Source organism: Chamaea fasciata, unplaced genomic scaffold (assembly GCF_029207755.1).
Source record: "Chamaea fasciata isolate MVZ Bird 193981 ecotype frontalis unplaced genomic scaffold, bChaFas1.0.hap1 SCAF_11, whole genome shotgun sequence".
Classification (NCBI taxonomy): Eukaryota; Metazoa; Chordata; class Aves; order Passeriformes; family Sylviidae; genus Chamaea; species Chamaea fasciata.
The window spans coordinates 16,861,940-16,889,035 of NW_027094096.1; the positions used below are offsets into that span (position 1 = coordinate 16,861,940).

General features: G+C 51.0%; 2 protein-coding genes across 2 annotated transcripts; one reads left to right on the forward strand and one right to left on the reverse strand.

The window, feature by feature from the left end:
- Window positions 1–611: 611 nt before the first annotated feature.
- Window positions 612–20,720, forward strand: PCYT1A (phosphate cytidylyltransferase 1A, choline). The gene is made up of 9 exons (XM_066193371.1): window positions 612–694; window positions 7,388–7,528; window positions 10,268–10,367; window positions 12,497–12,613; window positions 14,550–14,701; window positions 15,501–15,579; window positions 16,277–16,419; window positions 17,441–17,629; window positions 18,206–20,720. The coding sequence occupies exons 2-9, from the start codon at window positions 7,412–7,414 to the stop codon at window positions 18,410–18,412; spliced, it is 1,104 nt and encodes a 367-aa protein (XP_066049468.1). The 5' UTR covers window positions 612–694; window positions 7,388–7,411; the 3' UTR covers window positions 18,413–20,720.
- Window positions 20,721–21,742: 1,022 nt separating this feature from the next.
- On the reverse strand, window positions 21,743–24,560 carry SLC51A (solute carrier family 51 member A). The gene is made up of 9 exons (XM_066193372.1): window positions 24,282–24,560; window positions 23,983–24,077; window positions 23,455–23,609; window positions 23,261–23,334; window positions 23,029–23,187; window positions 22,786–22,897; window positions 22,538–22,684; window positions 22,236–22,341; window positions 21,743–22,127 (listed from the first exon to the last, which is right to left on the reverse strand). The coding sequence occupies exons 1-9, from the start codon at window positions 24,314–24,316 to the stop codon at window positions 21,991–21,993; spliced, it is 1,020 nt and encodes a 339-aa protein (XP_066049469.1). The 5' UTR covers window positions 24,317–24,560; the 3' UTR covers window positions 21,743–21,990.
- Window positions 24,561–27,096: the final 2,536 nt, after the last annotated feature.

Sequence of the window (27,096 nt, forward strand, 5' to 3'; positions counted from 1 at the left end):
CCCTGGAGAAAGACTGAGCCACTACTGAAGCACTGCACGTCGGGGTGGACATGCAGGGCAGCTCCCTCCCTCCAGAACCTCTGGAGTTTACACCGGATACATCCATCCATTGGATGGATGGAGGAGAGACTTCATCACAGCTTCCCCTCCTCACGACAGGACGCAGAGGAGCAGGCACTGATTTCTTTTCTGTGCTGACCAGTGACAGGGCCCAAGAGTATGGCCTGAAGCTGTGTCGTGGGGGTGTAAGTTGGGTATCAGGAAAAGGTTCTTTCCCCCAGAGGATGGTGAGGCACTGACCAGGCTCCCCAGGGAAGGGATTATGGCACCGAGCCTGGCAGAGCTCAAAAAGGGTTTGGATAAGGCTCTCAGGCACTTGGTGCGAGTCTCGGGGATGGTGCTGTGCAGGGCCAGGAAGTGGACTCGATGACCCTTGTGGGTCCCTTCCAGCTCAGGGTATTCTGCGACGGGAAGAGCCGAGGGGCAGGACCGTCGCGAGCCGGAACGGAGGTTCCGGGCGCGGATTCCCGGGACGCGGCTTCCCCGGGGCGGGCCGGTCCCTTCCCGTGGTTCCGGGCGGACACGCAGCGGCTCCGCCCGCGCCCCGCTGGCGTCGGCGGGAGCGGGGCGGGGCCGGGAGCGGCGGCGGGGCCGGACTCGCCGGGCTGGGCTGCGGAGCGGCGGCGGCGCGCTGGTACGAGGGCGTCCGGCGGGAGCGGGGGGCCGGCACTGAGGGGGCTGTGGGGGACCGGGAGCGGAGCGGTGCCTGTCACGGGACCGGAGGCTGTTGGGTGGGTTTGGACTGGCGGCACTTGGGGACACCGTACGCTCCCCCTGCGGGGCCGGCCGGGGGTCCCTCCCCGGGCCGCTCTCCCGGCGTGGTGGCCCTGGAACACGCTGGCTGGGGGCTCCGGGAGGTGCTGGCCGGTCGGGACGTGGAGCGCTGGCTTTGGACAGGAGGGCAGCGTCCGCTGGGGTGGTCGTGATGCGCTGCGTCCCCTTTGTGGGGGCTTGGGCAGGGGCCGGGGCTCGGGCGTGATCCTCCCCGACGGCAGGACTGGCAGCTGAGAGAGGATAGAGGCAGGCCAGTGGGAAACTTTTGTAGTGCACCCTCAGCGCTTGGAGCGTGGGGGCTCCGGGGGACATCCCCCCACCCGGGGGACACAGTCAAGGCCTAGGGAGGACAGCGAGGAGGTGGCCCTGGCCGCGGCGAAGGAAGGTGTGACCCAGCTGATGCGTAGGCACATGTCCTCTCTAACCCGCTTTTTGTGTCCACCGAAGTCCTGGCTGCGCTGATTAATGGTTTTGTAATTGGGCTTAAAGTCCTCAGGAATTCTGAGAGCCGTGATGCTCCTCTGTAGTCCTCACTCGCTGTGGAGGGAGGTGCAGGATGTTCTCTCTGTCCCCACCCTGTGATGCTGCCGCACCTGACCCTGTCAAAGGCTGGGGTGCTCAGAAACAGGTGATGCTGCATTTCCATCTGCAGGACCCTAGGGTCTGGGGACAGCCACTGTATTTGGTTTTGAAATTCAGATTGCAAATACCCAGGCATTATTTCCCCCAAAAAATTGCCAAATATACACAATTATTAAAATTCCTGATTTTGAAGTTTCTCGCTGCGAGTTCTGGGTTGTAGCACTCTTGAAATCACTGTACCAAGAGCCATAAGCAATAACTGTAAGGAACTGGTGTTGGTGTGTAAACCTACTAGAGGTTCACAACTGCAGTCTCAAAAAGCTCTCTTGCTAATCCCTAAAAATGAAACCGTGCAGAAGTCAGATTAGAATGGCCACCTATTCTCACACATTATTGTCCCTGACAGTATCTTTTCTGGTATTTTGCATAAACCCTCTTTCTGCTGCTTCACTCACCCAGCAGAGGCCGTCTCATGTCAAGACAGTGTCTGGAGGTTATGGTATACCCAGAAGGGCTGTGAATTCACAAAGGTCTTGACAGCAGTTTTTCTTTTTTGTGTGTGTATTACTTATCAACACTATCTCGGTGACTGCATTGAACTGTTTTCAGTTGTGGTTAGGCAGTTATATTAAGCCATTTGGGACTTTGGTGAGAAGCAGCATCTTTCCCTTGATTGCAGGACATGGGTACCAGAGCATGTGCATGCTCAGGCTCTGCTTGAGAAAATGTTACCGGCCTGCCTGGACCAGTGGGGGATGCAAGGCCTGTGGGGGTTGTTTTGGCAGATATAGCAAAGGTGTGGATGCTGTTGGACCGATGTGTGGCACTGGCTGAACAGGAATCCCTTTTATATGTTTGTGTGGCTTTTAACACACTGTGGGACAGCTGCTTTTGTTGATCTTGATCCAAAGCAGCTGATGCAGCCTGTGTTTTACAAGTGGAGTGCAGTAACCTTTTTGAGGGGCTCAAGGGCTTGACCATCCAGGTAGAGCAGATGCTGACTGTGGGGAGTGTCGCAGTCTGTCTGGAGGGGAGCAGGCTGGGTCATAGCCAGCAGCACTCTGATTCCAGGCAGATGCTCTGAGTCTGGAGACTGGGACAGAGCTGGGCCTGGCAAGCCTAGGCTGGGCATGAAGTTGCCTTGGAGACTGGGCAAGTTTTTTAAGCACTGATAGAAGAGAGATCCGTGATGAGACTTCCGTCATTAACTTCTCCCAGATCTTTGTGTCTCCACAGATCTCCACGGGGATGCACACCAGTAAGGTTAATTGAAGACTGGGGGCTGCAGATGAGGGAGAACAGGGGGAAAAGGATCCTCTTCGATCTATGGTCAAGGGATGCAGAGGAATGTAGGGTCACTTTGGTACTTCATAGCCTGGCAAGGGGACTTATCTGAAGTGACAGGACTTTTCCCTTTTCCCTGAGGCTCTTGCTTACATGCTGTCCATGTGTCAAGGCAATTCTCTGCAGACAGCTGGCAGAGTGCAAAGTTTAGTAGTGTTGCCTGCAGATGAGTCAGCAGAAGAGAAATATCTTGTTCCTGTGAAGTGCAATGGTCTTGTAGGCAAAGCAGCACATGACAGTCACATCTGACTGTGCCAACGCCTCCCAGGTTCAGAGGGACGATAGGACAGCCTTGGAGCAGGTGGTGCCACCCAGGAGCTGTGTGTGTCCCAGGGCCTTGCTGGTCCAGCTGCCAGCTTGTGCTTTGGGTCCCTGGTGGGAACTGCAGCAGCCTTGGGCTGGAGCATTTACTGAGTTGTTGCAGCAAGCTCATTTTCAGTTTAAGTAGCAGCATTTATTTTGCTTCACAGGTAAATCTACAAGTGAAATGCAGCAGAAGTGGCAGAAGAAATCCTGCTTCTGATGTAGGTTTGCAGTTAATATTCTCCAGGAAGTTCTTCAGGACATCAAAACAAAAGGCAGATGGGCTAGGTCCTCATGCCATCAGTGTTTTTAGAGTGCAGAAAGATCTGATCTGCTTCTCCTGTGTAGCGTCATGCTGGAGTTGTCTGACACCACTGAGACTAAAAAACAGCAGCACTGTCCCTAAAGATGCAGACAGTGAGGTAAAGCTTTGGCTAAGCAGGGAGATTTGCTGGGGCTATTCTGACCTCTTCCACCTGCCAGAGGTGTGAACTTTGGTGTTGTGGTTAAATTCCAGCTCTGATGATGGTGTAGTTAACTGACATTAAGGAAGAAGTCTTAAATTCCTTCCCTGCCTATATATTTTTTTTCCTTTCTGGTAATCAATGCTTGTCCTTTTTCTCCTCCCAGAAGTGGCTGTGTTTCAGCGGGATTCAGTGATTCCCTGACAGTAAAAGTAACTCTTTCCCCATCCTGCAGTCAACTGCTCCTCACAGAGCCCGTGCAGGTCTCTCTCTCTCTCTCTCACTGAGGTAGCTGGCAGGTGATGCAAGGCCCTGCTTTGATACAGGATGCACCGGAGAAATAAGTTTAAGAAGAAAAGCCCTGAGTGTTTTGTGTAGTGGTGCAGAGACTGTGATGTGCCCGTGGCTTTTCCAAACGGCACTTCCAGCTTTGCTCCTTTCGAGCAGTTTCTCCTATTCAGCCAAGAACTCAATAATGCAGTAGGGTGACACCTTAAAATAGAACAGTGTTAATATTTTACAGCAAGGCTCTTTCTTCTGGTTATGCTTGGTTTCTATCTTGGAGTGTTCAGAATGAGCTTTAAGAGTTATCCTCTCTTTCCTCTTCCCCATCTGCTGCAAATGTAATTAATTTTAGAACAGGCAGTGTTTTATGCATTTGGGGAAGCAAAGCCATGTCCTCATGTGTTAAACTCAGCTACAGATGCTGGATCCCACTGTTGTTAAATAATTGTTTGGGATGCTATTTTAGTCACTTGAGTCAAAATGAAGCATTCTAAGATTAGTAGGTTTGTTGCAGTAAGGTGTAGTGTGTTCCACTTTTTAACGAAGACAAGCCTCGTGATGGGACGACTTCCCAGAAATGCACTAACCACAGGACAGAGGTTTTAAAGTTCTGAATAGTGATAAAATTATTGTTTTGTTTCTGCAATAATTTGAGCAATTAATGGAGCTGCGTCACTCATGAGGTGCCCAGCCCAGCTGTCCGCACACTGCAGAGGCTGCTTCACCAACATCTCACCTGTAAGGTCAGAGCAGACAGAGCATTTTATCCCACCCTTGAAGCTGGTTTCTCACTTGGTACATTGGGTAGAGCTGCTGCTGGGTGGCTGATGCTGTCTCACCGCTGCTGCTAATTTAATGCACAGCGCATAATAGAATCTCTCAAGTTGGAATCCATTCTCTTAAGTTGTTTGCCATCGTTTAACTACGTATACCCTGAGAAATGGAAAAGTTAGGGTGGAGGAGAGTGGATGGTTGGGTGTGGGAGGAGCTGGAAGAAGCTGTTGGAGTTTGCTCCTGAGCGGGGACAGTGCTGCCCTGTACTGTAACTTGCAGTTCTTTGGCTGGCCATGAGATCTGCACCCAGCAGCGAGGGGCTGGTGATAGTTCAGCAGAGACTGTACTTGTGTGCAGTGGAGTCTGGTTGCTCTGATGGGCCACACTGATGTGGGAAGAGCTTCACCTGGTTGTGTGTGGGGCTGCTATGTCTGTGCTTCAGTGCCAAAGCCTCTGCATTTGATGTTTTGCTGGGCAGCGGTTCGGAATGCCTGCATTCAGCACATTAACAGACCTTTTAATTCTCTCCCAAGGGAAGGGAAGAAAGTGGTCAGAGACCAACAGGTGACTTGAAGCACAGGGAGATTATTTTAACCAAATAACAAGAAAATCGGCTGCTGTTTCCCTCCAGTGTTTCCATGAATTCTGGGGTTATTTGAACCAGAGACAAATGCTTGCTGTGTTTTTGGAACTTCATGGATTCTGCTAGGCCCACGGTGGTAAATGACTGATGCAGAGTGTACTTGCAAGATGACACCTTGCAAAATGTAAGAATGACTTGTGTCATACCCTGTGTTTTCACAGCGGCACTCTGGAAGCTGCTGCGTTTATAGCACAGTTCTTACCTGAAAGTTAAATGTTTGCTTAAATGTTTGCTTTAAATGTTTGAAGACTTGGACCTGAGGGTTCCAAACTTTTTTTTGCCTGAGGTTGTGTTTGCACCCTCCCATATGTTTGTTCTCAGGAAACAGAAATTTAATTACTGGAACGGGGCGGGGGGGGGGGGGGGAACGGCAAGCTTTGACTCACAGGCATTATGGAGTGAGTGGTAGATGGGTCACGCAGTTCTGGAATGTCCTTGTGGCTGCTCTTCACTCTCACTTCTCTCTTTGAAACAGTACTTTTTTGGCTCCCTACTGACCTAAGATTCTCTTTCCTGGTTCTGTGGTAGGTCTAGCAGAGCAGCCAGGGATTCTTACATGTATGTACCCCAAACCAGTTCAGCTGTGTCTGACCCTAAAACTGTCCATAAGATATCATCATGCTGATGCTCAACGGGGAGGGAGAGATATTTGCATCTCCTTAAACTGCATTTGACTTGTTACTCCGGAGCATTCCTAAAACTTGAGTCATGTGTGCCTGAGTAAGTCCGATCACTAAATCTGCTACTTAACAGCTCTTTCACAAACCACACCCTTCTCGGCTGCCGAACAGCAGAGCTTTGCCAGTGACCCTTGGTGAGGACAGTCCCAGCTCATCCCAAGTCGAACACTCAGCAGAGCCCCTCTGTTACGGAAAAAGGTGGTATTCAGAGGGACATCTGCTCTTTGTCACACCTTGCACTTGCCCCACCTAACATTCCAGCACACCCACTCCATGTGGGTGCGGAGACGTTTTAAATGCCACACCACTCTTATTATTAGGGAGTTGAGGCACGCACCTAAGGGTCGTTAAGAATCGTTGCTGGGTGGAGGGGTCATGCTGCTCTCGGGAACAGCAGTGCTGCACTGGAGACGTGTGCACTTCAAGTCAACAAGGGAGATGATGCTGCTTTTTAGTCTTTGCAAATCTAGCACCGATTTCTAACTCCTGCAGCAGCTGGAAAGGGAATATTCACTGCCATGTCTTCCTATAAGTCCCTATTTTTGCTTCTGCTGTGTGAAGCTGGAGTTACTAATGCTCCAGGCCCTTTTGGAAAGGTACAGTGACTCCAACCCAAATCACAGATAACTTCCTTCCTTATAACTGTCAAAATTTCTGTCCCAAATTGGTGGTATGTCTGTCTTTTCATCAGAGAAGCAGTTCAGCTGAACCACCACTAATTGCAAACTGGTACATAAAGTGCCAGAAGTCAGTGTGGCCTAATGTGGTGTCAGCAGCTGCTTCACCATCTGCTGAGTCACCACTGCGGTGGGAACAAGGGACAGGAGGGGAGCATGGTGGCAGCCATCCCCAGCTGGGCTGTCCCCACTGGGGGGCTGCAGCTTGGTCCTACACAAAGGACAAAGCAAACAGCAAGCCTGTTTGAACTCATTTAAGTTATGAGCCCTTCCTTCACCCTTATCCTTTGGCATAGACCTTCCTTCCTCTCTTCAGGACTGTACAGGGATGCGGCACACCCACCAGCTGCCCTGGGGAGTGTGAAGGGTAAAAAATCCAAATGAGAGCTGGACGGGGGCTGAATGTGAACTGGGCATGCCATAGTCCTTAGGTTGCCGTTTGGATGTGAAAATAGCATTATTAACCTCGTGGTAATGATTTATAATTTGCATTGCAACTCTTGTTTCAGTGTCCCCAGCCAGCTGACTGCTGCACGCTTCTCTCTGCAGAGCAGCTCTGAGTTGCATTAAATGATTCAGTATTCCCACCAGGCACTGTTTGTCAAGCCTTGGCAGCTGATGCCAAATACAACTGGCTAAGCCCCTCGTGAGGTGGCTGTGTCTTTGCACTGACCTTCTGTACACTGTGCCTGCTGTTGACTGATTCTGTTTTGGAAGAACTGAGAAATATCTCTTTTCTTTTTTTTCTTTTTTTTTTTTTCTTTTTTTTTTTTTTTTTCTCTCTCCTTCATTTTGTTCCAGTTCTTTCTGGACGTGCTTGGCAAGATGGAGCCGCCGACCTCCTCCAGGCTGAATTCCCGAAAGAGAAGAAAAGATGGATCAGGCCCTAATGGGGCAACAGAGCTGGATGGAATCCCTCCAAAAATGTCCCGACGCTCACTCGTAAGTAAGCAGAGATAAGAATTTTGGGAGCCTGTGAGATGAGAACACTGAGCTGTAAAAGCAGAAAGTTACAGGTGGTGGTTTGTCTGTGGACAGAGAAAACAAGGCGGGGGCAGGGGATAAGAACCAAGTGACAGTAGCTCTCCTTCTTGCAAATCCAGTTTGGAATCTTCCTTTGTTCATACTAATAACATACTTACAACGTGGGCCTAAATTAGGTCTGAGGCAAGCATTGCTAAGCTGCTTTTGTGATGTGTCCGGCTTGTCACTTAAGCTGAGCCAAAGAGGCATGCATTTAGAGAGCCATGGAGAAGTAGGCATTTCTCACAGGTGGGTTTTAAGCGACCCACTGGGAAGAGGAAATACTTTAGAGAAGCACATAACTGCAGGAGGGTCTGAGGCCTGTAAGCACCTGCAGAAGTGATCTGTTGAGTCCGTGCTCTGATGCACTGGAAGATCACTGTTCATTCGATTTTCTTGATCTGGAGAGAGACCACATTTATGTTGCTGGTACTTTGGGAGTGTCCAGAAAAAAAAAACACAACAAACAACCAAAAGGATTTCTTTTCTAAATCAACCTTGGGTTGGCTTTAACTAGCTAAAGCCAGGGGGTTCTTTTCTGTAGGGGGTCTGATCCAGTTAATGCTACTGAAAAGGGCTGTCTTTAATTTGTCCTTGCTACAATATTGTGACAGTTGGCTTTTTATAGTTCTTCTCTGCCCTCTTCCTGGAGCTGTCCTGTGCATCACGTGTGCTCTAGTTGTTCTTTTCTTATCTCTGTCAAAATCCAGCTACCATCCCTGCCACATCATACCAGGGTCATGGTCTTTGGCAAAATGTGGTGATGTGTTGCAACTTGCCTCCTCGATGACAACAATTTGCTCTTCAGGAGGGCTTCAGCCCTGTCACAGAGCACTGACAGTGGAAATGAAGTAAGAGCAGCACCAGCAGTCAGAACTGGGGAGACAGGCACTGGGGATGGAGGATTGAGCTGTTGTGTGACTTATCCCACAGAACCTTTATGTCCTTCACTGTTGTCAAAACCCAACCTGTCCCTCTTAAAGATCCTATGTCAAGATTTTCAAAAAGGAAAGAGAGGTGTGCAGGTTATTTATTATTCTGTGGGAGTCACTTGCTCTTCAAGTTGCTGTCTGTCCTCTGTAACAAATAAAGCATCTGTGAACAGCACAAGACAAGTAATGTCTAGTCACTTTCTAAGCTTCCTGCCTGTTTTTTAGCCACAGGGCAAACACAGTTCTGGTGATTCTATTTTTCTTCCTTTTGCAAAAGTTTTATTTATTATTGCAAGAGTAATAGTGTTGCCTAACTCGAAGATTATCTTGCAACCTCCACTCCCAACTAAGCAGCTGTTGGCAGAATGTTCCCCTGAAGCAGCAGGGCTCAGCAGCAGATGGTGGTAACAAACCTGCTGACACATAAGCCTGTTGTACACATCAGGTCGAGTTTTGACCCTCACTGGTCCTGCAGCGGAAGGGCAAGACTATGGCAGGACCTTTTGAGGACATGTCTCTGTGTTCCTCTGATAATTTTGATAGGGCTTTTTTTGTGTTTTTATTCCTAACTTCATATCAGGTATATGCCAACTAAACTGCCAAGAATCTGGTTTTATAGGGAAGTCCTTGACTTAATGGCAGTGATGAGAGGAGAGACCTGCAGGCCTTACCTGACGTTAAGGATCCTGGTAGAGGAGGTGCTGTGTGAAATGTGGAGCCCTCCGTAACTTCAAGGAGGTGTTCAGCAGCAGCAGTTTGGTTGAATGTAGTGGTCAGTGGTTGTTTCCCTGTGCATTTCACCATAAGCACTCTAATAAGGAATGACACTGCCAGAATAGCAGTGGTTTTTCTGGTTGCAGTGGTGCTGTACACTGCCAGGATTCTGCAGTGGGACAGGAAGCCAGAGAGGAAACTGCAGATTAGCCTTTTTCAGCTTGAAGGTATTATTGTCATGATTTGCAAGCTTGTTTCCTAGTGTTCTGACTCGGGAACAAGATGTCCATCGCAGCCCTACACCTTCCAGCTAGAAAGAAATTGAGCTGTTTGTTTTGTAATGGAAAGGGCAGATGTTTCATTTCCATTCAGAGCAGGCCAGAAATGATGCCTGGGATTCAGCTGTTGATTAAATGTACTGCTGTGGTCAAGCTAGCAGGCTAGAGGGGTTTTCTTGCAGCAGCTGGAGTTTTTCTGCCACAGATCAAGGTCAGTCTCTCACTTGTATGGCTCAGAAATGATGACAATACACACATGCCCTGGGAGTTCATGCTGCGGTTGGTACTGCTCTTCTGCTCGTTCATATACTCAAATCAAGGAGCTGTTACAGTTTGTACATCACAGCACAACACTCAGGCACAGCAGAGTGGTGGCCTTGGCAGAGTGGGCACAGCTGGAGCTGAGACAGTGAGGTTTAAAGCTTGGCGTATGCTGCTGTGATCTGCTGTTTGTCAAAAGTCTGAGTTTAGCAGCTGCAGCTCTGACCCTCTGATTTTCTTGGTCCACAATACTGTCTTCTAAGCTCTTTTCTCTCTCTCTCTTCCTCTCTCAGGCTAATCAGCCTGCAAGGCTGTTTTGAGGTTTTACACTAATTAGTCTTTTAGTACTCATGTCTGAATTGTGCAGAGGCACAGTGAGTCACCCGGTGACTAGGACACTGTGATGGCAGTGCTGCCACTATGAACTGCCCTCACTTTTGCACTCTCACAGTGAAACTTTCCTGGCTGTTTAGGGACTGAGGGAACCAGCCCCATTCTCAGATGAAGTGGAGATCGACTACAGCAAGCCATACATCAGAGTGACATATGAAGAAGCCATGAGAGGGACCCCTTGTAAGTAAAAACACAGACTGGAAGGGGATTGTATAAATGTTTGGTGGTTGGGGAGTGTGGGTATGATTGAGGTATCTCTGAGACCAAACCAACCTTGTGTGTTGGACCAGGTTTACATTCAATGACTGAGTGCCTTGGTGATTAGACACCTGTTCCCATGGGAAATTTGGCCTGTCAGTACACCTGAAATTTGAGTTTGTATGTGTGAGGAGACTACAGATACTCGTTTTAAACTCTAGCTGAGCCACTGACAGCCATAGAACTGCACGCTTTCTGTACGACTTGGTCAGCTTAAAGTTAAGCACTTTAAAAGTCATATTTTCTGAAACTTGAAACGGACAAGTAAAACCAATTTACGTCTTTGTCCAGAATGTCCCATTCGAGCCTGGATTTGAATTAAAGTCAGAGTCATTAAATACCACAGGCTAGCCCCACAACAAGGATGTGTCCTTTTATTCTCTAAACCGGGCTGGGATAAACACTGCTCTCTTTGCAAGTCCAAAGGGGAGGCAGAGGCACAACTGACTCCTGAAGGATGACAGCCCTCTCCTGCCAAACACAGTGTGCAGACTGTGCTGTCTTACCTGGCCTCTCTGTTGTGGCTACAGACAATAAAAATGCTGCACTTCTATCTACTTGACTGCTGCTGAAAGATGAGCCAGCTCAGATTGAGACCTGGCTGTGGTTTCCTGCCACAGGTTCTGCAAATCCAATGTATATCACAGTGTGCATTAACTTCCCAGCTGAAAATCTCCAGAGTCTGCACAGAGGTCTCTGATTTCAACAGTGGTGGCTCTCCTGCCTACCAAGACTAAAATACAGTGCACACTTCCTTGTTGCTGTTTGTGCTGTGCTCAGGAACTGTAGCTGCTGCAGGTACAGAGGAAAGATAAGGATGTCCCAGCCACTTTCCAGAATGTGAAAGAATATTCATAAAGGTCAGCTAGGACCAGTCCTCTTCTGGCGTACAGAAAGCTTTTACAGTTGCAGATCTCCAAATCCTTGGTTCTTCAGTGCCTCCTGGCATCTTCAGACTGAGGTCTTAGAACCACTAAAATGATTGTAAAAGACTGTCCTCAAGCTGACTCCTCTGCTTAGCTTGAACTTAACAACCCTCACCTTTGCATCAGCTCCTCTTCTTGCTGCCTCCCAAGCTGTCTCTGGGTACCTCCAGGGCTCTGCCCAGACCTATGGGGTCTCAGCTTCCTGATAGGTCTTCTCTCTGCCCTGTCTTCACTGCAGCTTTGGTGTACCTCTGCTCACCACTCCTCTGAGCCTGTCTGTGTGAGCTGAGCTAAGAGAGCAGCAGGCTGTTACCAAGTGTGTCACAACAAAGACTGTGGCTTTTGGTTATCAGCAGCAAGAGTACTGTGGTCCTGTGTGGAGCTCAGTAATAGCCTCCCACTATTACATGGCAGTGCTAGACTATGTCACTTTACCTCTGTGCCGACCTTAAAAACTGACCTACAATTTCCCCTGGCAGAGGTGGCCTGACGGAAGTTTTGTTCATTATTATTATTATTATTATTATTATTATTATTATTATTATCTATGGGTTTAGCTGATAATGCCAGTGATTCGGCAGAATTGTGTCAGCTTTTCTTTGAGTAGCTCAGCTGTGTTTTTAAATAAAGCCATACACTGCATGTGTCTGGGGGAGCTGATGATGCTGGTCCCTCAAGCAGCAGCAGGCTGAAGAGGGGGATGCTGTAAAGGTCTTGAGATGTCATCCTGGCGGGCAGGAGGAAATCAGGCACCTGTGAAACATTTGGGCTAGTTCCCCTCTGCTATCTCACTGTTGTGCAAAAAGTTAATTCTGCATTTGAATTTCCATAGAAGGGAAGTGTTCAGGGTTTGCTTTTCCCTTGCTCTCCCCTTTACTTTTTTTGGGTGATACATGGTAGGCTTTCAGTCTGCCTTTAAATGGGGTTGTATTTTAGCTCTGTGCTCAGATGCATTTGTTTCTACATGGGAAGGCCAGGCATTTATTTTCACAGTTCTGTCCTGATTATGGTGCTGCATTCTGTAACACCTCCATGACTTTCAGAAGGCCCTCAATGTGAGCATGAGCAGCAGCTGCTTCTCCAGGAAGGCATATTCACAGCTGTCTCTCTGTCCCTTTGGCACAGTGGATCGCCCTGTCAGAGTTTATGCCGATGGAATATTCGACTTGTTCCATTCTGGACATGCCCGGGCCTTGATGCAAGCAAAGAACCTCTTCCCAAACACATACCTCATTGTTGGAGGTAAGGAGTGACCTTGTTGACTTTGACTGTTGAAGGAGTACAGTTCAGCTCTGTCTCTGGTTGTGCATACAGGGTTTTTGTCTTTGTGGCCTCAGTGACTGTCACCGCAGACACTTGTCCCAAACGTTGCTGGAGTCTTATTGCAAAACGGTGAGGGTTGGATATGTCTGCAGAAAGATATCCTGTACCAAATGAGTGCTTAAGGAAAAGAATTTTTGATTGTGCTCTTTTAATTTGATCCTTCTATTTTGGTTCAGGTACAGGTGAGTTGCACATCTGAGTATCAAAATATATTAGGGATAGTTGAGCATCTACTTTTGACTCATAAATGAGACAGCTAAAGTGTGAGTCTCTCCATAGCTGCTTCATTCACCTGTATTGCCCTGCAAGTCACTCCCCAGCTCCAGTTTCCTGCTGGAGATTGCTTAGTGCCAAACAGATCCCACTGGGAGCATGTAGATCACAGTAGTTTCTTGGGCATGTGCCAGGACACCTGGAAGTCGATGAAGCCTTCCTTCTCCAAATAGAAGTTCCCATTTTGTCTGTTAGGTCATAAGTCTTTAGATGATGCCAGGAATGTCCTGCTGAGTGCCTGAAGGCATCTAGCAGAGGTGTTTCAGCCAGGCTCCTTCAAGAATGTAACAAGAAAAAAAAATACCCCTTTTCTGGCTGCTGCAGCACATGGGCCTCTGTGCAGGCAGTGGCTCTGCTCGTCCCTCCGCCTACACTAAGGACACATCAGGCTGAGGATGATGTTCATCAGGAGCTGACTCCTGGTCAGGCTGCGTAATACTGAAGTATGGGAACTGAAAATACCTTTAACTAGTTTTCTCAACCCCCAGTGTCATTGTGAAGCAAAAATAAATTCTGACCCTGCCACAGAATGATTATAACATCCATGGGAGGTTTGTTTCCTTATCACAGTTTCAGTCATTGCTGAGAGCACTTTAATAGTGGTATGCCTTCTTGTGTGCTGCAGTTCTGTCTGGAAGGGAAAGGGAGAGAGAACTGCAACAGTTGCTCCAACCTACAAACTGCCCTGAGCTTAAAAATCTTAAAGGCTGAAAGACATCCCCGTGTACATAAACACTACAACAAACAGGAAAATAACTTCAGGTCAAGCTATTAACATGTTAAAGTAGCAAGGAGTGTGACCACGTTCTGTGCCTCTGGGAGACTGCTGAGGAGGAGGACAATGAACTGTTCCCCTTTCACCAGGACTGAGAGAAGGGGCCACATCCCATGAGAACATGAGCTCCAAGCAGAGAACAATCTCCCCCACTCCTTATCATTTGTTTGTCTAGAACATAAATACATCCAATACCAGTGAGACTGGTAATGCCTTGTTTACTTTTGAGTCTGTAAATCAAATAGAACTCCTTCCTCAATATCTTACATTGCAGATTATGAAGAGTTGTTAATTTACTTTCTCATAGAACACAGTAATTAAGCTTGATTTCCTATGAACTCCCCCTTTGTTTCAACGCAAGTTTCCAAGAACTAGACTGTGGTATGGCGTTTTATGAAATCAGAAGTTCAAGCAATAAGTTTTTTTCAGATTCCAAGCCTGAGAAAAAGCCTTGCTTTAAACGTAGATTTCTGCCCAGCAGACCCTCAGGTGCCATTTCTTATAGAAGAGTGGTCTTCTGTGTTGGCTGGTTTTCTTGATAAGTGTTGTAGGCTCTGGAGACCTGAAAAGGATTGGGATGTGGGTCCCCGGCTTGGGCAGAAATTCCCCAAACAGCCTGCCCGGAACTGCTCAGGAGTTTAGTGCCCTGCAGCACTCCCTTTTCCTGATATTTTGTGGCTGGAAGAGCTGGGTTTGAAACACCATCCTCTGCAGCTGGCATTGTCTGGTTCAGCAGGGTGTGGGCCTTTTATTGTAAACTATTGGGGTAAGTGCCTCAGACTCAGTTTTCCCTGTCTGTTTCTGCAGTCTGCAGCGATGAACTGACCCACAACTTCAAGGGTTTCACGGTAATGAACGAGAACGAGCGCTACGATGCCGTGCAGCACTGCCGCTATGTGGATGAGGTGGTGAGAAATGCACCCTGGACCCTCACACCCGAGTTCCTGGCAGAGCACAGGGTAATTTGTGACATCTGCTCTGTTTGGAATTTCGATTAGCCTCTCTCTGTTTACAGCAAGAATTCATCCTTGGGGGTGACCTCTGCCTGAGCAAACTGTTTCTGTTGAAGCTCCTTAAATATAGAAAGAACTGGGTTATGGGAATTGAGTGGGTTTCTTGGGAGTGTAGAAGCATTTGCTGAGCTGGCATGTAATGTTAAAATAAGGTAGAGATTGTGACATAGTGAAAAAGCCTGAGAGGGTTCTCAGAAGAAGTTGGTGCTGGTTACAGATAGGTGTGAAATGCAGTAGGGAGATGATTACATAGTTTGGAAACGATTTCTGGGGGGTGTCTGGCCCAACTCCCTGCTTACAGCAGGAGCAGCTTAGATATACATCAGCTCCCCTGCGGGAGGAGACCAGACAAGCTGTCTTGAAAGCCCTTTATCTAGTTGGTGAGATAAAGTGAAAGGAATCTCTAACATCTGTTGAACAGCTTTGGGAGGTGAAGGAGTCTCCAGGGGAGCTTGCTTAGTTTACCGTTGTTGCCATTAACAAGCCATTTCTCTGTGGAGCTTGAAGCAGCTGTGTCCTTAGGCCCAGCCTTTTCTTTCCTCTCTGTCATGTGCTTACAATTCACAGGCAATTGCCAATGAGAACTTGGGACTACTCTGTGTTGTGCTGCAACAGTGGGAAGTATCTTGCTGTTCTCTCTCACACCTCTGAGTGGAGGTGTTGAGCTGAAAGTTACCATCTTTCAACAACAACAGGAGATCTGCACATTCCAGATAAAATGTTGACTTGCTTTTTTAATTTTCAGATCGACTTTGTTGCACATGATGACATCCCCTACTCTTCTGCTGGCAGTGATGATGTCTATAAGCATATAAAAGAAGCAGGTGGGTCCCCATCAAATTCTCCAGGGCTTCCCGTCCAAAATCTTCTCTAGTTTCTCCTGTAATGCACGATTATGCTCCTCTGGGAGCAAGGTCTGCCCAGGAGCCTCTGGTGGCAGGAAGAAGCAGCTCTGGGCCCAGCTTCATAACACTAGGACTGTTCCATGTCCCAGCCCAAGCATGGCCCAGCATTAATTCCTAATTTCAGTCTAGTTTAATTTTATTAACAGCAACCTCTTGAAAACACACTACAGTTTGGCTTAGAGATTCTCACAGATGGGGAGTCTCATGAACTTAGCAGAGGGGCACCTCTAGCTGTTTGCTGTAAAATTAACTGGGGGTGCAGCTTTTTGATGTCTATCCAAGCTCAGTCATCAGAGTGTTATATTCCATCCAGTAAAATGCAGGACCCCATGTCCTGTCCTTGTTCCCACACTATTTTGTATGCAGTCAATATTTAGAGCTAAAGTGAAGACCTTTTCATTATAATGCCTGGTATTTTGACAGGGGTTTGAAATGCTTTGGTCTTAGTTAGGCATCCCAGAAGGATGGCTCTGGTATTGTACATTTCAGGACAAAGATGTGAGAAGAGTTGGAAAGTGAGCTCTTGACAGGAGAAATTGTTTCCTAATAGAAGTGGCAGCAGCTTTTTGCCATGTGTCTTGCTCAAGGTGTCCTGGGTCCTTTTCCCCAACTTCAGGCATGTTTGCACCGACCCAGAGGACCGAGGGCATCTCCACGTCCGACATCATCACGCGCATCGTGCGGGACTACGACGTCTACGCCCGGCGGAACCTGCAGCGCGGCTACACCGCCAAGGAGCTCAACGTCAGCTTCATCAACGTGAGTTGGAGTGGCTCTCACCACACAGGAGCCTTGCAAAGTTTGAAGGAAGACTTGTCTAGTGATAGCACAGTCCTGCCACGTGCCAGTGAAGGCCTGTCTGAAGAGCTAAGCACTGGCACCAAACCAGTGTCCTTGGAGTAGAAATTAGACTTCCGCCCCTGAAATCGCCTCAAGGACCCACTCAGAGGAACTGGGGGGTTGCTAATGCTGCTCTCTTGTCAGAGATGTCTTTATGATGTCTTACCTATTGAAAGAGCTGGAGAGAGGGTGTGTGGCAAAATGCATGTTTTCTTGAATGAAGAGTGAGTTGTTCTTGACAGCAGCTGCTGTCTCATCTCTCTCCTCCTCCCCCAGACACCTCCTTAGGGTGGAATCATTTGTTAGGATAAAATCTGATGCTGTTTCCACTGTACTGTTCCCTTCCTGGAGCCGCAGGAGCAGCAGTGCTTGGGTAGTACAGAAAAACATGCCCTGATTCTGTGCTGAGCAGCTCTAACCATCAGAAAGAATACATGGCAGAGACATTTTTGATGTTGGAAGCAAAGTTGTAAACATTTTTTTTATCACTCAGATACTGTGCCTGTGAACAACAATGAAACAGGAGAGGTAACGGCTGCTTGGCCTCTCTTTGGCACATAACTCTGCCTCTGTTTAAAAACACCCAGCAGAAGGACTGGTGCTGTTGTGATATGCAGAGAGACCTACAGCAAGTCACTCGAATCTAATCTGTGTGCTGTATAAATATTTCCCTTTTCCATGCACTCCTATTAGATAGTGCTTATCTCTGCCTTTTGTCTTGCTTTGTGCACTGTGCCAGTGCCTGCCACAGAGTGTCTCACAGCCCCACTGTGTCTGCCACATAGTCTAGGAAAGAAGTGTCATGGAAGTGAAGGAGAAGTGTCACCAGACTATTGGAAATGCTGAGTCTCAAGCAGAAGTTCAGTGTAGTAACACAGAGCAGAGATGGTCTCCACTTAAATCTGGTGAGCTGTATTCTGATCCACCACTCTCTGTGCAGGAGAAAAAATACCACCTCCAGGAACGCGTGGATAAGGTGAAAAAGAGGGTGAAGGATGTAGAGGAGAAGTCAAAGGAATTTGTCCAGAAAGTGGAAGAGAAGAGTATTGATCTCATTCAGAAGTGGGAAGAGAAGTCCCGGGAGTTCATCGGCAATTTCCTGGAGATGTTTGGCCCAGAAGGGGCATTGGTAAGGAGTTGCTGTGGTAAAAGGGGAAAAGGGAATTTTGGAGACATTAACAGATGTTTTAGGGCTTCTACGGAGTCTGCAGAGGAAAACTTTGGCGTTTGTTGCAGTGCTCAGTGTGCTGCCAGTCTCCAGACGAGTTGTCCCAGGGTTGGGCCGCCAGTTCTCAGGGAGTACTCACCATTGCCAAGGAGATAGTGCCAGTTACATTGTAGAATGAAAAACTCCCCTGTCCCACAAGCTGGCCTGAAAACTCCAGTTTGTGCCCTGCTGACCACTGAGCTGCCAAGAGGATGGTGGTCACTTTGTCATTGGCCTAGTTTGAAGCTACTTGTTTATGCCAGGCTTCCTGCAGTTGGGTGAATATCACAGGCATTCCATGTTAGAAGTGCTTGAAAATGAGCAGTGATTACACAGCGTGCAGTTTCCAAAGCCTGCAGTGATGCTGGGGCTTTTCCTGCTCTTAAATAGCATGAAGTTCTGAAGGGACACAACCCAAAATGCTGCAGAGGCTCTAAGCAGTGTCCATTTCCATGACTGTGGAATCCATGCTAACTGTCCTCCTGCTTCTCTCACCAGAAACATATGCTGAAGGAGGGCAAGGGCCGGATGCTGCAGGCCATCAGCCCAAAGCAGAGTCCCAGCAGCAGCCCCACACACGACCGCTCCCCATCTCCCTCCTTCCGCTGGCCCTTTTCCACCAAGACTCCTCCTTCCTCACCTGCCAACCGGTCCAGGAACGAGTCTGCAGTCACCTACGACATCAGTGAGGATGAAGAGGATTAACCTACCTGCCAGGATTTGCCGCGGACTGCTAATCGCTGAATCATAAGTCCAGACCCACTGGGGAACTCTAAATGAGCTAGAGAGCCATAGGAACAGGGCTGATGGTGAGCACAGGGCCTTGGAGGCACCCGATGCTCTTAGCAAGGGCTACTGCCTGGAAGCACATTCAAACCTCCTCTTCCTTCTTCTCCTTAAATCCCCTTTTTATTGTTTACGTTCTAGCGGTTTCCAGGGTGAAGATGGTTTTTATATTTTAAGAAAATATTTGTTAAAAGGGCAAAGAATAGCACTCGAGTGGCTTTTAGTTTCTTTTCCCTTGTTAAGCCTCCAGGCAAGAGGGAAAGTGGGAAGACCCATCTGTCTCTTCTTTCCTTCAGCTCCTCTGTCTTATCCCCCCCACCCCAGGCAGTATCTGTGCCACTGCCAAATGAAAGACCCCTCAGTTCCTCAACCGGCATGACCTCGAGAGCACACACGAAGCAGTGGTGTAATGAGGCTTCTAGGAAATAGAAACATCCCTGCTGGGCTGGAGCCAGTAGGAATCTATCCAGCAGACCCTGTAGTGCTTGCATGCCTCTTAACTGAGCTTCCCAGCGTGTGGCAGTGAGGACGTGCTGGGCAGGGGTACCAGCCTGGCACGCAGGAGTTACACCTGGGAAGGACTTGCAGCACTGTAGAGTGGCACACCCCATAAAGTGCACAGCATTCACAGCTCCAAACAGTAGAGGGGCTGCAGGGGAAAGGCCTTTCCAGCTAATCTTAACAAGACTGCTAAATCCTGAGCTAAAATTGAGCCCTCAGTTGCTGTTAGAGAGAAGAGAATGAATCTTTGCTTCAGGGCACTTGCTGTCGTGCATTTCCTTGGGTGTGTGAGAGCCCAAGTAGGAAATGAATGTGTGTAGTCTTTTGAGAAGTTCCTTGTTCCAGTCTGTGGTGTGTTACACGTTTTAGTGTCTGTCCAAACAGTCCCTCAGCACTGTGCTCTGTGTGTGTTTGTGTTTCAGTTGCTGTGCTCTAGGGGCTGGAGGAGTCCTTCATGCTGGTGCCGTGAAGTCGCTGCTCTGAGGGCAAGGCAGCCAAGTTTGCCGCCTGTGTCAGTGTGTGCAGCTGGACAGATGAAGGGCCCCAGTCCTGTGTGACAGTTACCTGGCTTGTGCAGTGCATGCACAAACCCATGCCTGCTCACTCTGCTCCATGAGGCAGGATGGAAGGAGCATCAGAGTGCTGCAGCTTTTTAAGGTTATTTAAACACATAATGCTCGTTTGAGTCCATGGTCCAAGTCGTGCCTGCTGTCGTGTCTGTGATACACGCTGAGTTTTGTGGCCTGTGGCTCCCCAAGGGGACTTGCTGTCCCCATGGCTGAGCTGGGCAGGTTGGTGCGCCCTGTCCTGCAGCCAGCACTGGAGAAACTGGCCTTGCTGTCATGTAGCTGTGGAGCTTTTCTGCCAGGGTTTGCCTCTAATACCCACTGTCTCTGGGTGGAGCTGCTGGGCTGAGTTGCCTGTATCCTGTGGTGCTGGGAACAGAGGACAGCTCAGAGCCCTGTTAGCAATGCTGCAGGGAGGTCTCCAGAGCAGGATGTGAGGCTTGGGGAGCAGCACATGCAAGGAGGAAACTCATCAAGTGCTGCCACAAGCTCTGCACGCTGTAATGCTTCCAGAGCACGTGGTGACTCTGTGGTAGGAACAGGCTGCAGCTTCTTTCTTGATGGTCTTTTGTCACGCTGCCCAAAGGGCATGACAGAGGTTCTGTGCTTCTCTTGAGGCCAGAACCTGTATGGGAAAGGGTATTTTGGGGATCACTAATCTGCCACTTGGACCTTTTTCAGCAGGGATGTGCACAGCTGTGAGAGCATGGCTGGCTGCTGTGGATTTTAAACTGTAAGGAGCAAATAACAGTCACATGGTAGAAGCCAGTTGTTAATCCTCTGGTTTACGAGTGGTAGAACACTTACTTTGTATCACCCACATTGTCCCTTCCCTCATCTTCCTTTCGTCACCCTTCCCTCAGTATGGATGTTGCGGTTGCTTCCCTGAGCCAGATCACAAAGGCCAGGCTGCTTTAGAGCCTTACTACTGTTTTAAACACAAGTTATGCCACAGTGTTCTGTAAGTTTGGGTAACCGTGGTGTTTTGGATGATGGCTTGTTCTGCAGAGACCTTAACACACTTGGTCTCTCTGCAAAGTCTGGGGTGCTTGGTAAGAAGCCAGCCATGGTTTTACATGTAGCTTGGAATAACAGAGCTGTTTCTTGTAACCAATAATCTCTGCTTCCTCCTTGCACTGAAATTAAATTGGACACTGAAATCCCAGTCTAGTCTTTTATTTTTTTCCTTTGTTTTGTTTTCCCCTGGATTGCTGAACCAGTCTTCTCCAGCACTGTCATGTTTTATCAGGAATAGGTAAAGAGCTTGATCTTTCAGCAAAACACCAAGTTGCCCAGGATCATCTCATTCCCACACATACACCCAGTGCTGCTGCTTCAGGGCTGTCCTTCATACCTCTAAGCCATCCCTCACTCTTCAAAAGAAGCATCCAGAAGAGACATGAAGTAAAAGGTGCAGTGCAAAAACAAAACATTACTAGTATGCAGTGAGGACTCTCTGGAGTCCTCCTCTAGAGGCATCTACTCATGTGAAACAGGTCTATTTCACTTCTTCTGTAGATCTCAGGTGTGAGCCCCTGGGAAAGGATTTTCAGATGGCAGAGAACAGCAGCAACAGGACAGAACTGAGAGGTACCAGGGATGGTGGTAGAAGGAAGAGCATTGGAGAGTGCTGCAACTTTTTAACATTTTATCTGCTCATTTGAAACCATGGTCTGCATTGTGCTTCTGATGTCTGTAATGAACACTTGGGGTCGAAAGATTACCCAGTGGTTTCTGCAAATTGTCATTGCTCCAGATGTCCATCCCCATGTCTAGAGCAGATACTGGTACTGGACCAAGGCTGGTTAAGGCAGCATTAACTAATTGCCAGTGTTACAAAGGTGCTTCAAGGCTACTTCCTTTGCCTGGCACCTGACTGCCAGGTGTAGATGCTCCCTGTGTGCTTTCAGGAGCAGCCCGTGCCATGGAGAACAAGCCCCAGGGACAGGGGACAAGGCATCCTGACGCCTTGGGAGAAATCCCCATTGGCCTGGGCTTGCCTTGGCTGTGGGACCCCAGCCAGCAGCACCCAGAGCTCAGTGTCACAGCTGGATGTTGGGCATCTTGTGACAGTCCATGCCATGGCTGTGTTAGTCTGGCCTCCATCCTTCTCCCCCTGAATGGAGTAATCTCCCACCCAGCCTAGGCAGAGATAATATGAACCCAGTCACCAATCCAAGACTCCAGTAAAAAATTATCTTTACTCAGTGCTAGACAAGAGCCTCTGGGCTGGAGGTGGCTCCATGGACCTCCTTGGCTTGTGGCCTTTAGCTTTCAGACCTTTTTGTTCTGTCCCAAGATGATCTTTCCCCTTCTGCCTCTTCTGCAGCCAGCAGCTCCCCAGGGTCAGGGGAGGAGGAGAAGGTTGTGTAGGGTAGACCAGCCCCTCACCCCACTCTGCCCCTGGGCACCCCAGTTTCTCCCTCCTGCTCACTCTGTGGCATTGGTGCCTGCCGGTCCAAAGCTGACGGGCTGGTAGCCCGGCTTGTCATCCTGCTTGCGGTAGTACATCCGTGTCAGGACCACCAGGATGAAGGTCTGTGGGATCAACAGCTGCACGTGCATCTCTGGAATAGGAGAAGGGTCATTTGAAGCTGCCTTCACCCACCATGCCCACCCCCCATGCCATGCCATGCCACGTGATGGAGGGGCTGCTCTCTCATCTCCCGACTTACGCTGTGACCGGGCCTTGGAGGAGAAGGGCGGTGAGCAGGCGATGCTGCCGTTGTTGGCCAGGATGCTGAAGATGGCAGGCTGGAGCGCCGTCAGGAGGAGCAGGATCTGCGAGCACCAACACCCCAGTGGTGAGGGCTGTGCCAATGCCTGGCTCCCGGCCTTCACCTTCCCCACTGTCCTGCAGCCAGCGGGGCTCTCGCCCAGCAGTGGCTCCTGCCTCATCTTCCCTCATCCTGCCTCACCCCATCTGTGCTGCAGGAGCCCCTCACCTGGGAGGGAGGTGGGCAGGACAGGGGCTCACCTGGAAACAGGTGAACTTGGCCTGCATGTTCTGCTCAGCCAGGTGCAGCCGGGCCTGCCGGAAGAGGATGCCCAGGGCCCACAGCCCAAAGAGGGTGGAGACACCAACCAAGGTGTTGATCCAGAGGGCCACGCTGTGTTCTGAAATCTGAGAGACACGCACAGAAAACATTACTGGGCTGAAAAAGCTCAGGTGGAGGCTTCCTGTCTAGGTCATCAACCTGCCCATCCCTGTGCTCTGGCACTCACGTCAGCAGGGTTGTAATTCCCATCGGCAGCCAGGATCAGCCCCAGGAAGACAGCGACTGCCCTGAAGAAGGTATACTGGACAGTCCCCAGGATCATCAATTTAAGCTTTTTCCTGGCATAGTGAGAGAAACTGGTAGCACTCTGAGGTCCCCAAGTCCCTTCCCAGGGACTTTTCTTCCAGTCCAGTGGAAGCAGGGGGTGAAAGCCCTCCAGGGGTAGAGGTTTATCCCAGCTCCCCCTCACCTGCTCATGGTGATTCGGGGTAGGCAGGGGCAGCAGCAGCAGCAGGGCCCAGTGCTGACCACCATGGGCACATCCTTCAGGGTGCTGAGCAGCGCCTCCTTCCCCCCAAAGCCCTCCACCATGACCAGCATCAGCAGGTAGAAGCAGACAGCAAAGTACCTGGGGAGGAGGAGGAAGGCAGGTCAAGCCCTGTGGGCTCCACGGTGCTCTGTCCCGGGGGGGTGATACTCACGCCGTGGTAGCCATCTCCACCACCATCATGGAGCGCGGGAACCACAGGCCAAAGCAGCTGACCACTGACACAACCTGGGGGACAGACACGTGAGCTTGGCACCCTGACAATCCCTCCTCCTGTGGGCTGGCACCCCTGGGGTGGCCCTGGCCCCCCAGGGTGCTGCCCCCCAGCACCCCCACAGCCCAGCTCACCGTAGGGGCTGAGCTGCTCCAGCAGAGGGTCTTCATCTTGATAGGGCAGCGGACCTTGCGGAAGAGATATGAAACCTCTTCCACGTAGATCACAACCGACAGCAGGGTCATGATGGTGCAGAGGCCCAGGATGATGAGTTGGGCCATGTCCAGCTCTGCCGGGGGGGTGAGAAGCTGTCTGCACCCTGTCCAGTCCCCCCTGGGCCCCTACTGCAGCAAGCTGCCCCACGACCCACCACTCCACAGGTTTAGGAAACCCTGTGCCACGCCCTGTACATGCCAGTCTGTGCCACAGCTGACCCTTCTGTGCCACTGCTCCCATGACACCTGCCCGAGTGCTGGCCCTTCCTGGGCTGTCCCTGTCCCTGCAGGTAGGACTATGAAATGGGAGGCTAAGACCCCTGGCAGCAGCCCAGTTTCTGACATGCGGGGCTGCTCCATACCTGCACTTGCCACCCTACCACCTTCATCCCTGTCCTGCTCCCGCCAGCGACAATAGGATCCTCCCCACCCTGTCCCCCCACCTACGGTGCAGCAGCTGCCGGGAGGTGGGCGGCAGGGAGAAGCAGGCTGCCGGCACGCTGAAATTCCTGATCAGCATCTCCACCAAAGGGCGGGAGAACCTGCGGAGCAGAACGGGAGTGCTGCACAGGGCCGCAGGGACACGGGGACACGCAGCCCCGCAGGGTCCGAGCAGTCCCCTGGCTGGCTTCCCTCACCACCAAGCGCCTCCCTTCCTTTACAGAGGGAATGCATCATCCAAAGTTCAGATCCTACAGGTTGGATTTGCCCGGCTGCAAAGCGGCACGGGGGTCTCCAGCACTCACCTGGGGTCATCTGCCAGCTCCAAAGTGGGATCCATCCCGTTCGGCTCCTCGCTGGCTCCGTCCCAGTGGCTGTGAGGCCGCTCGTCACCGCCCGCCTCGGCTCCCCTCGCCGGCCCACGGGGTCAGAGTCCCCAGGGCAGGGACCGCGGGACGATGCCGCGCCTCGTTCCAGTTTAACCAGAGCTTCCAGAGCTTCCCTCCCTCTCCCGCAGCTGCGGGCACCCATTGGCGTGGCCCCACGCCGTCCCGGCCCACCGAGTGCTTTGGCCACCAGGTTATCGACCCGGCGTGCCGGGGAAGGCAGCTGTCACCCGTACCGGCACGCCTGCGCGTCCCCAAGGCCTGCGGCGCAGGGCACCTGTGCTGGGGTGACACAGCGGCTGCGCCCTCGGCTAGCCCGGACGTGCGCTGGTGGTGCCATGGAGGGTCGCGACGTGTCCTCATGTCCCCTCAGCAGCAGTGTCGGGGTGGGAGGCGGTGCCGCGGGCGGTGGGAAGCCTGTCAGCTCCTGCCCTGCTCTGCGGGCTCTGGGAGGACTTTGGGTGGCTCAGCTCCGAGGAGCCCGGGGCTGAGCGCCGCACGGAGCAGCTCCCACGGCACTAGAGGGCAGGGCTGGTCCAGCGCTCAGAGCCGGCCTCGGGACAGCAGCGGCCCCCCGGCCTGGGGAGGGGAAGAGAGGGCTGGAGGGAACAATCTGAGTGGGGAGCTGGGGGCTTAGGCAGGAGGAGCAGTGTACCCTTGTCTTATGGATCCCGGAATCCTCATGGGTCCCAGGGGTGTCCACGGCTCCGGGTGTTCTCCCAACCCTTCAAGGAAAATGAGTTCTGGTCTATACTGGGTCTCCTTGGAACCGCCACCCTTTGCCCCTCTGGTAGGGGGCTTCTGCTGCAGCCCGAGTGGCACCAGGACCCCAGACAGGTGCTCTGCACCTTGCCCTAGGAGCAGGATGCTGCTGTTGTCACGAGAATGGGATGGTGGGGAGGGGCTGGGGGGAGGGAATGGGCGTGCATGCTTCAGTTGTGTGGGAATGGGATGGCCGAGGAGGGAGTCCTGTGAGGACTCTGTGATATCCAAGGTGCTGTGCACACTTGTCCCTCCCCTTCTCTCAGCCCCATTAACCAAGCCCCATATCCCTGTCCCTACACACCGTACATGCCCTTTTTCTGCCCTATATGCTGTAACCTGACCTGGCACGCTGCATGCTTCACACCCAGCCCTCTGCACTCACACTCACACACACACTTACCCACACCTTGCACAAGCTCCTGGCCCCACGGCGTGCATGGGACCGATGGGGGGTCCCCCCCCAGCACACCTGTATCACCAGCTTTGCCTATGGCTGAAGAAACACATCAGCTCCTGTGACATGTGCTGTGCAGGCCTTTATGTGATGGTCACTGCAGAATATGTGATGGCAGTCCTGCTGTCCTGCTCATCCACCGGGTGCTCAGCCCCCTGTGCATCAGCACTGGGATGATCTGCACGTATCCCTGGCAGGGGAAGCAGAGCCCAGGGAAGCAGAGCCCAGCCCCAGCACACAGTCACACGTGCTGCACTGCCCATGCATGTGCAGGAGCCTCTTCCCCTGCCTGGTGTCGCCCCAGGGCCAGCACCACCCATGGGTGCCCACTGCACGGGGGCACATGCTGATGCCACACCTGTGCCTGGTTGTCCCTGACTCTCTGCGGCAGCACCATGCTGATCCTTCTTGCTACTCAGGTAGTACCTGAGCCTGAATGAGCCCTGGTCCCCTGCATTCCCCAAGCACAGCACACCCCGAGGTGCAAGGCACAACTGTGGGGCATGGAGCAACCTGCCAGCCCATGAGGGGGATGGAGAACGTGGGTGAGCCCCAAGCCCAGAGCAGAGGGCAGCCCCACACATTGATGCTCTGCATGAGTCCCAGCACACGTGCACACATGTGCAAGGAGGGCTCCACTGCTGCACACACTCCCCTCTGCATCCCCACTGGGGCTGGAGGCGCCAGTGACACCCACAGCACTGACCTACCTGCATCAAGCCCCCAGCCCCATCACCCTGCCCAAGACCACCCTGCATGGGGCCAGGACACACCCACACACGGCTCTGCTGGGGACAGTGTACTGGGGGTCTGAGTGTCACCCCAGAGCTGTCCCCTGGGGACATGGAGGGCTCTTGCCCCTGTAGCCCAAGGTGCTGAGCCCTCCCTGCACCAGCAGGACAGGACGTGCCTGTGACTTGCTTGCTTCAACCTGCCCCAGGAGATGGTAGAAATGGGTGTGGAGAGGGGGAATGCAGTGGGATGGAATAGCCCAGAGTCCCTCCACCTTCTCCCTTATTCCAGCCCCTATCTATATCTGGGATGTATGGTCCTGAAGCCATCACGGTTCACAGGCACTCTTGTCCCCCAGTCAGCCTTCTCCACACAGGCTGCTACCATGGCCAGAGCTGGCAGGTGAGCATCCCCTGGCATGGCCTTGGCAGGCAACAGATGGGTCAAGCTCCCACCAGTTCTACCTCAGCCCCAGACCTTCAGGATACTCCAGGGCAGAGCAGCCACAGGGATTCCCTTTCCTGCCAAAAATCCTTTCAGCAGAGAAGGAAAAAGGAACACCGAGATGGGAGCCATACACCCACCAGCCCTGGGCAAGGGGTGGTTTGAAGGTTTGTGGTCCACTCAGCATCAGGGTGGCCACAAGGAGCTGGCAGAGAAACCTGCAGCAGTGCTGGAAATTCTCCCCATTTGCTCATTTAGCTTTTTTTTTTTTTTTTAATTTTAAACAAAACTTTTGACCATGGAAATCCTGCCCCCTGCCCCCCCCCCAAAAAAAAAAAA

Coding starts and splice junctions, on each gene's coding strand:
- SLC51A (XM_066193372.1), bottom strand. CDS start 24,316: ATGGATCCCACTTTGGAGCTGGCAGATGACCCCAG. Junction 24,078..24,281: donor GAGCTGGCAGATGACCCCAG/GTGAGTGCTGGA, acceptor TCTGCTCCGCAG/GTTCTCCCGCCCTTTGGTGG. Junction 22,342..22,537: donor CCAAGTTCACCTGTTTCCAG/GTGAGCCCCTGT, acceptor TGGTGCTCGCAG/ATCCTGCTCCTCCTGACGGC.
- PCYT1A (XM_066193371.1), top strand. CDS start 7,412: ATGGAGCCGCCGACCTCCTCCAGGCTGAATTCCCGAAAGAGAAGAAAA. Junction 7,529..10,267: donor AAATGTCCCGACGCTCACTC/GTAAGTAAGCAG, acceptor CTGGCTGTTTAG/GGACTGAGGGAACCAGCCCC. Junction 10,368..12,496: donor AGCCATGAGAGGGACCCCTT/GTAAGTAAAAAC, acceptor CCTTTGGCACAG/TGGATCGCCCTGTCAGAGTT.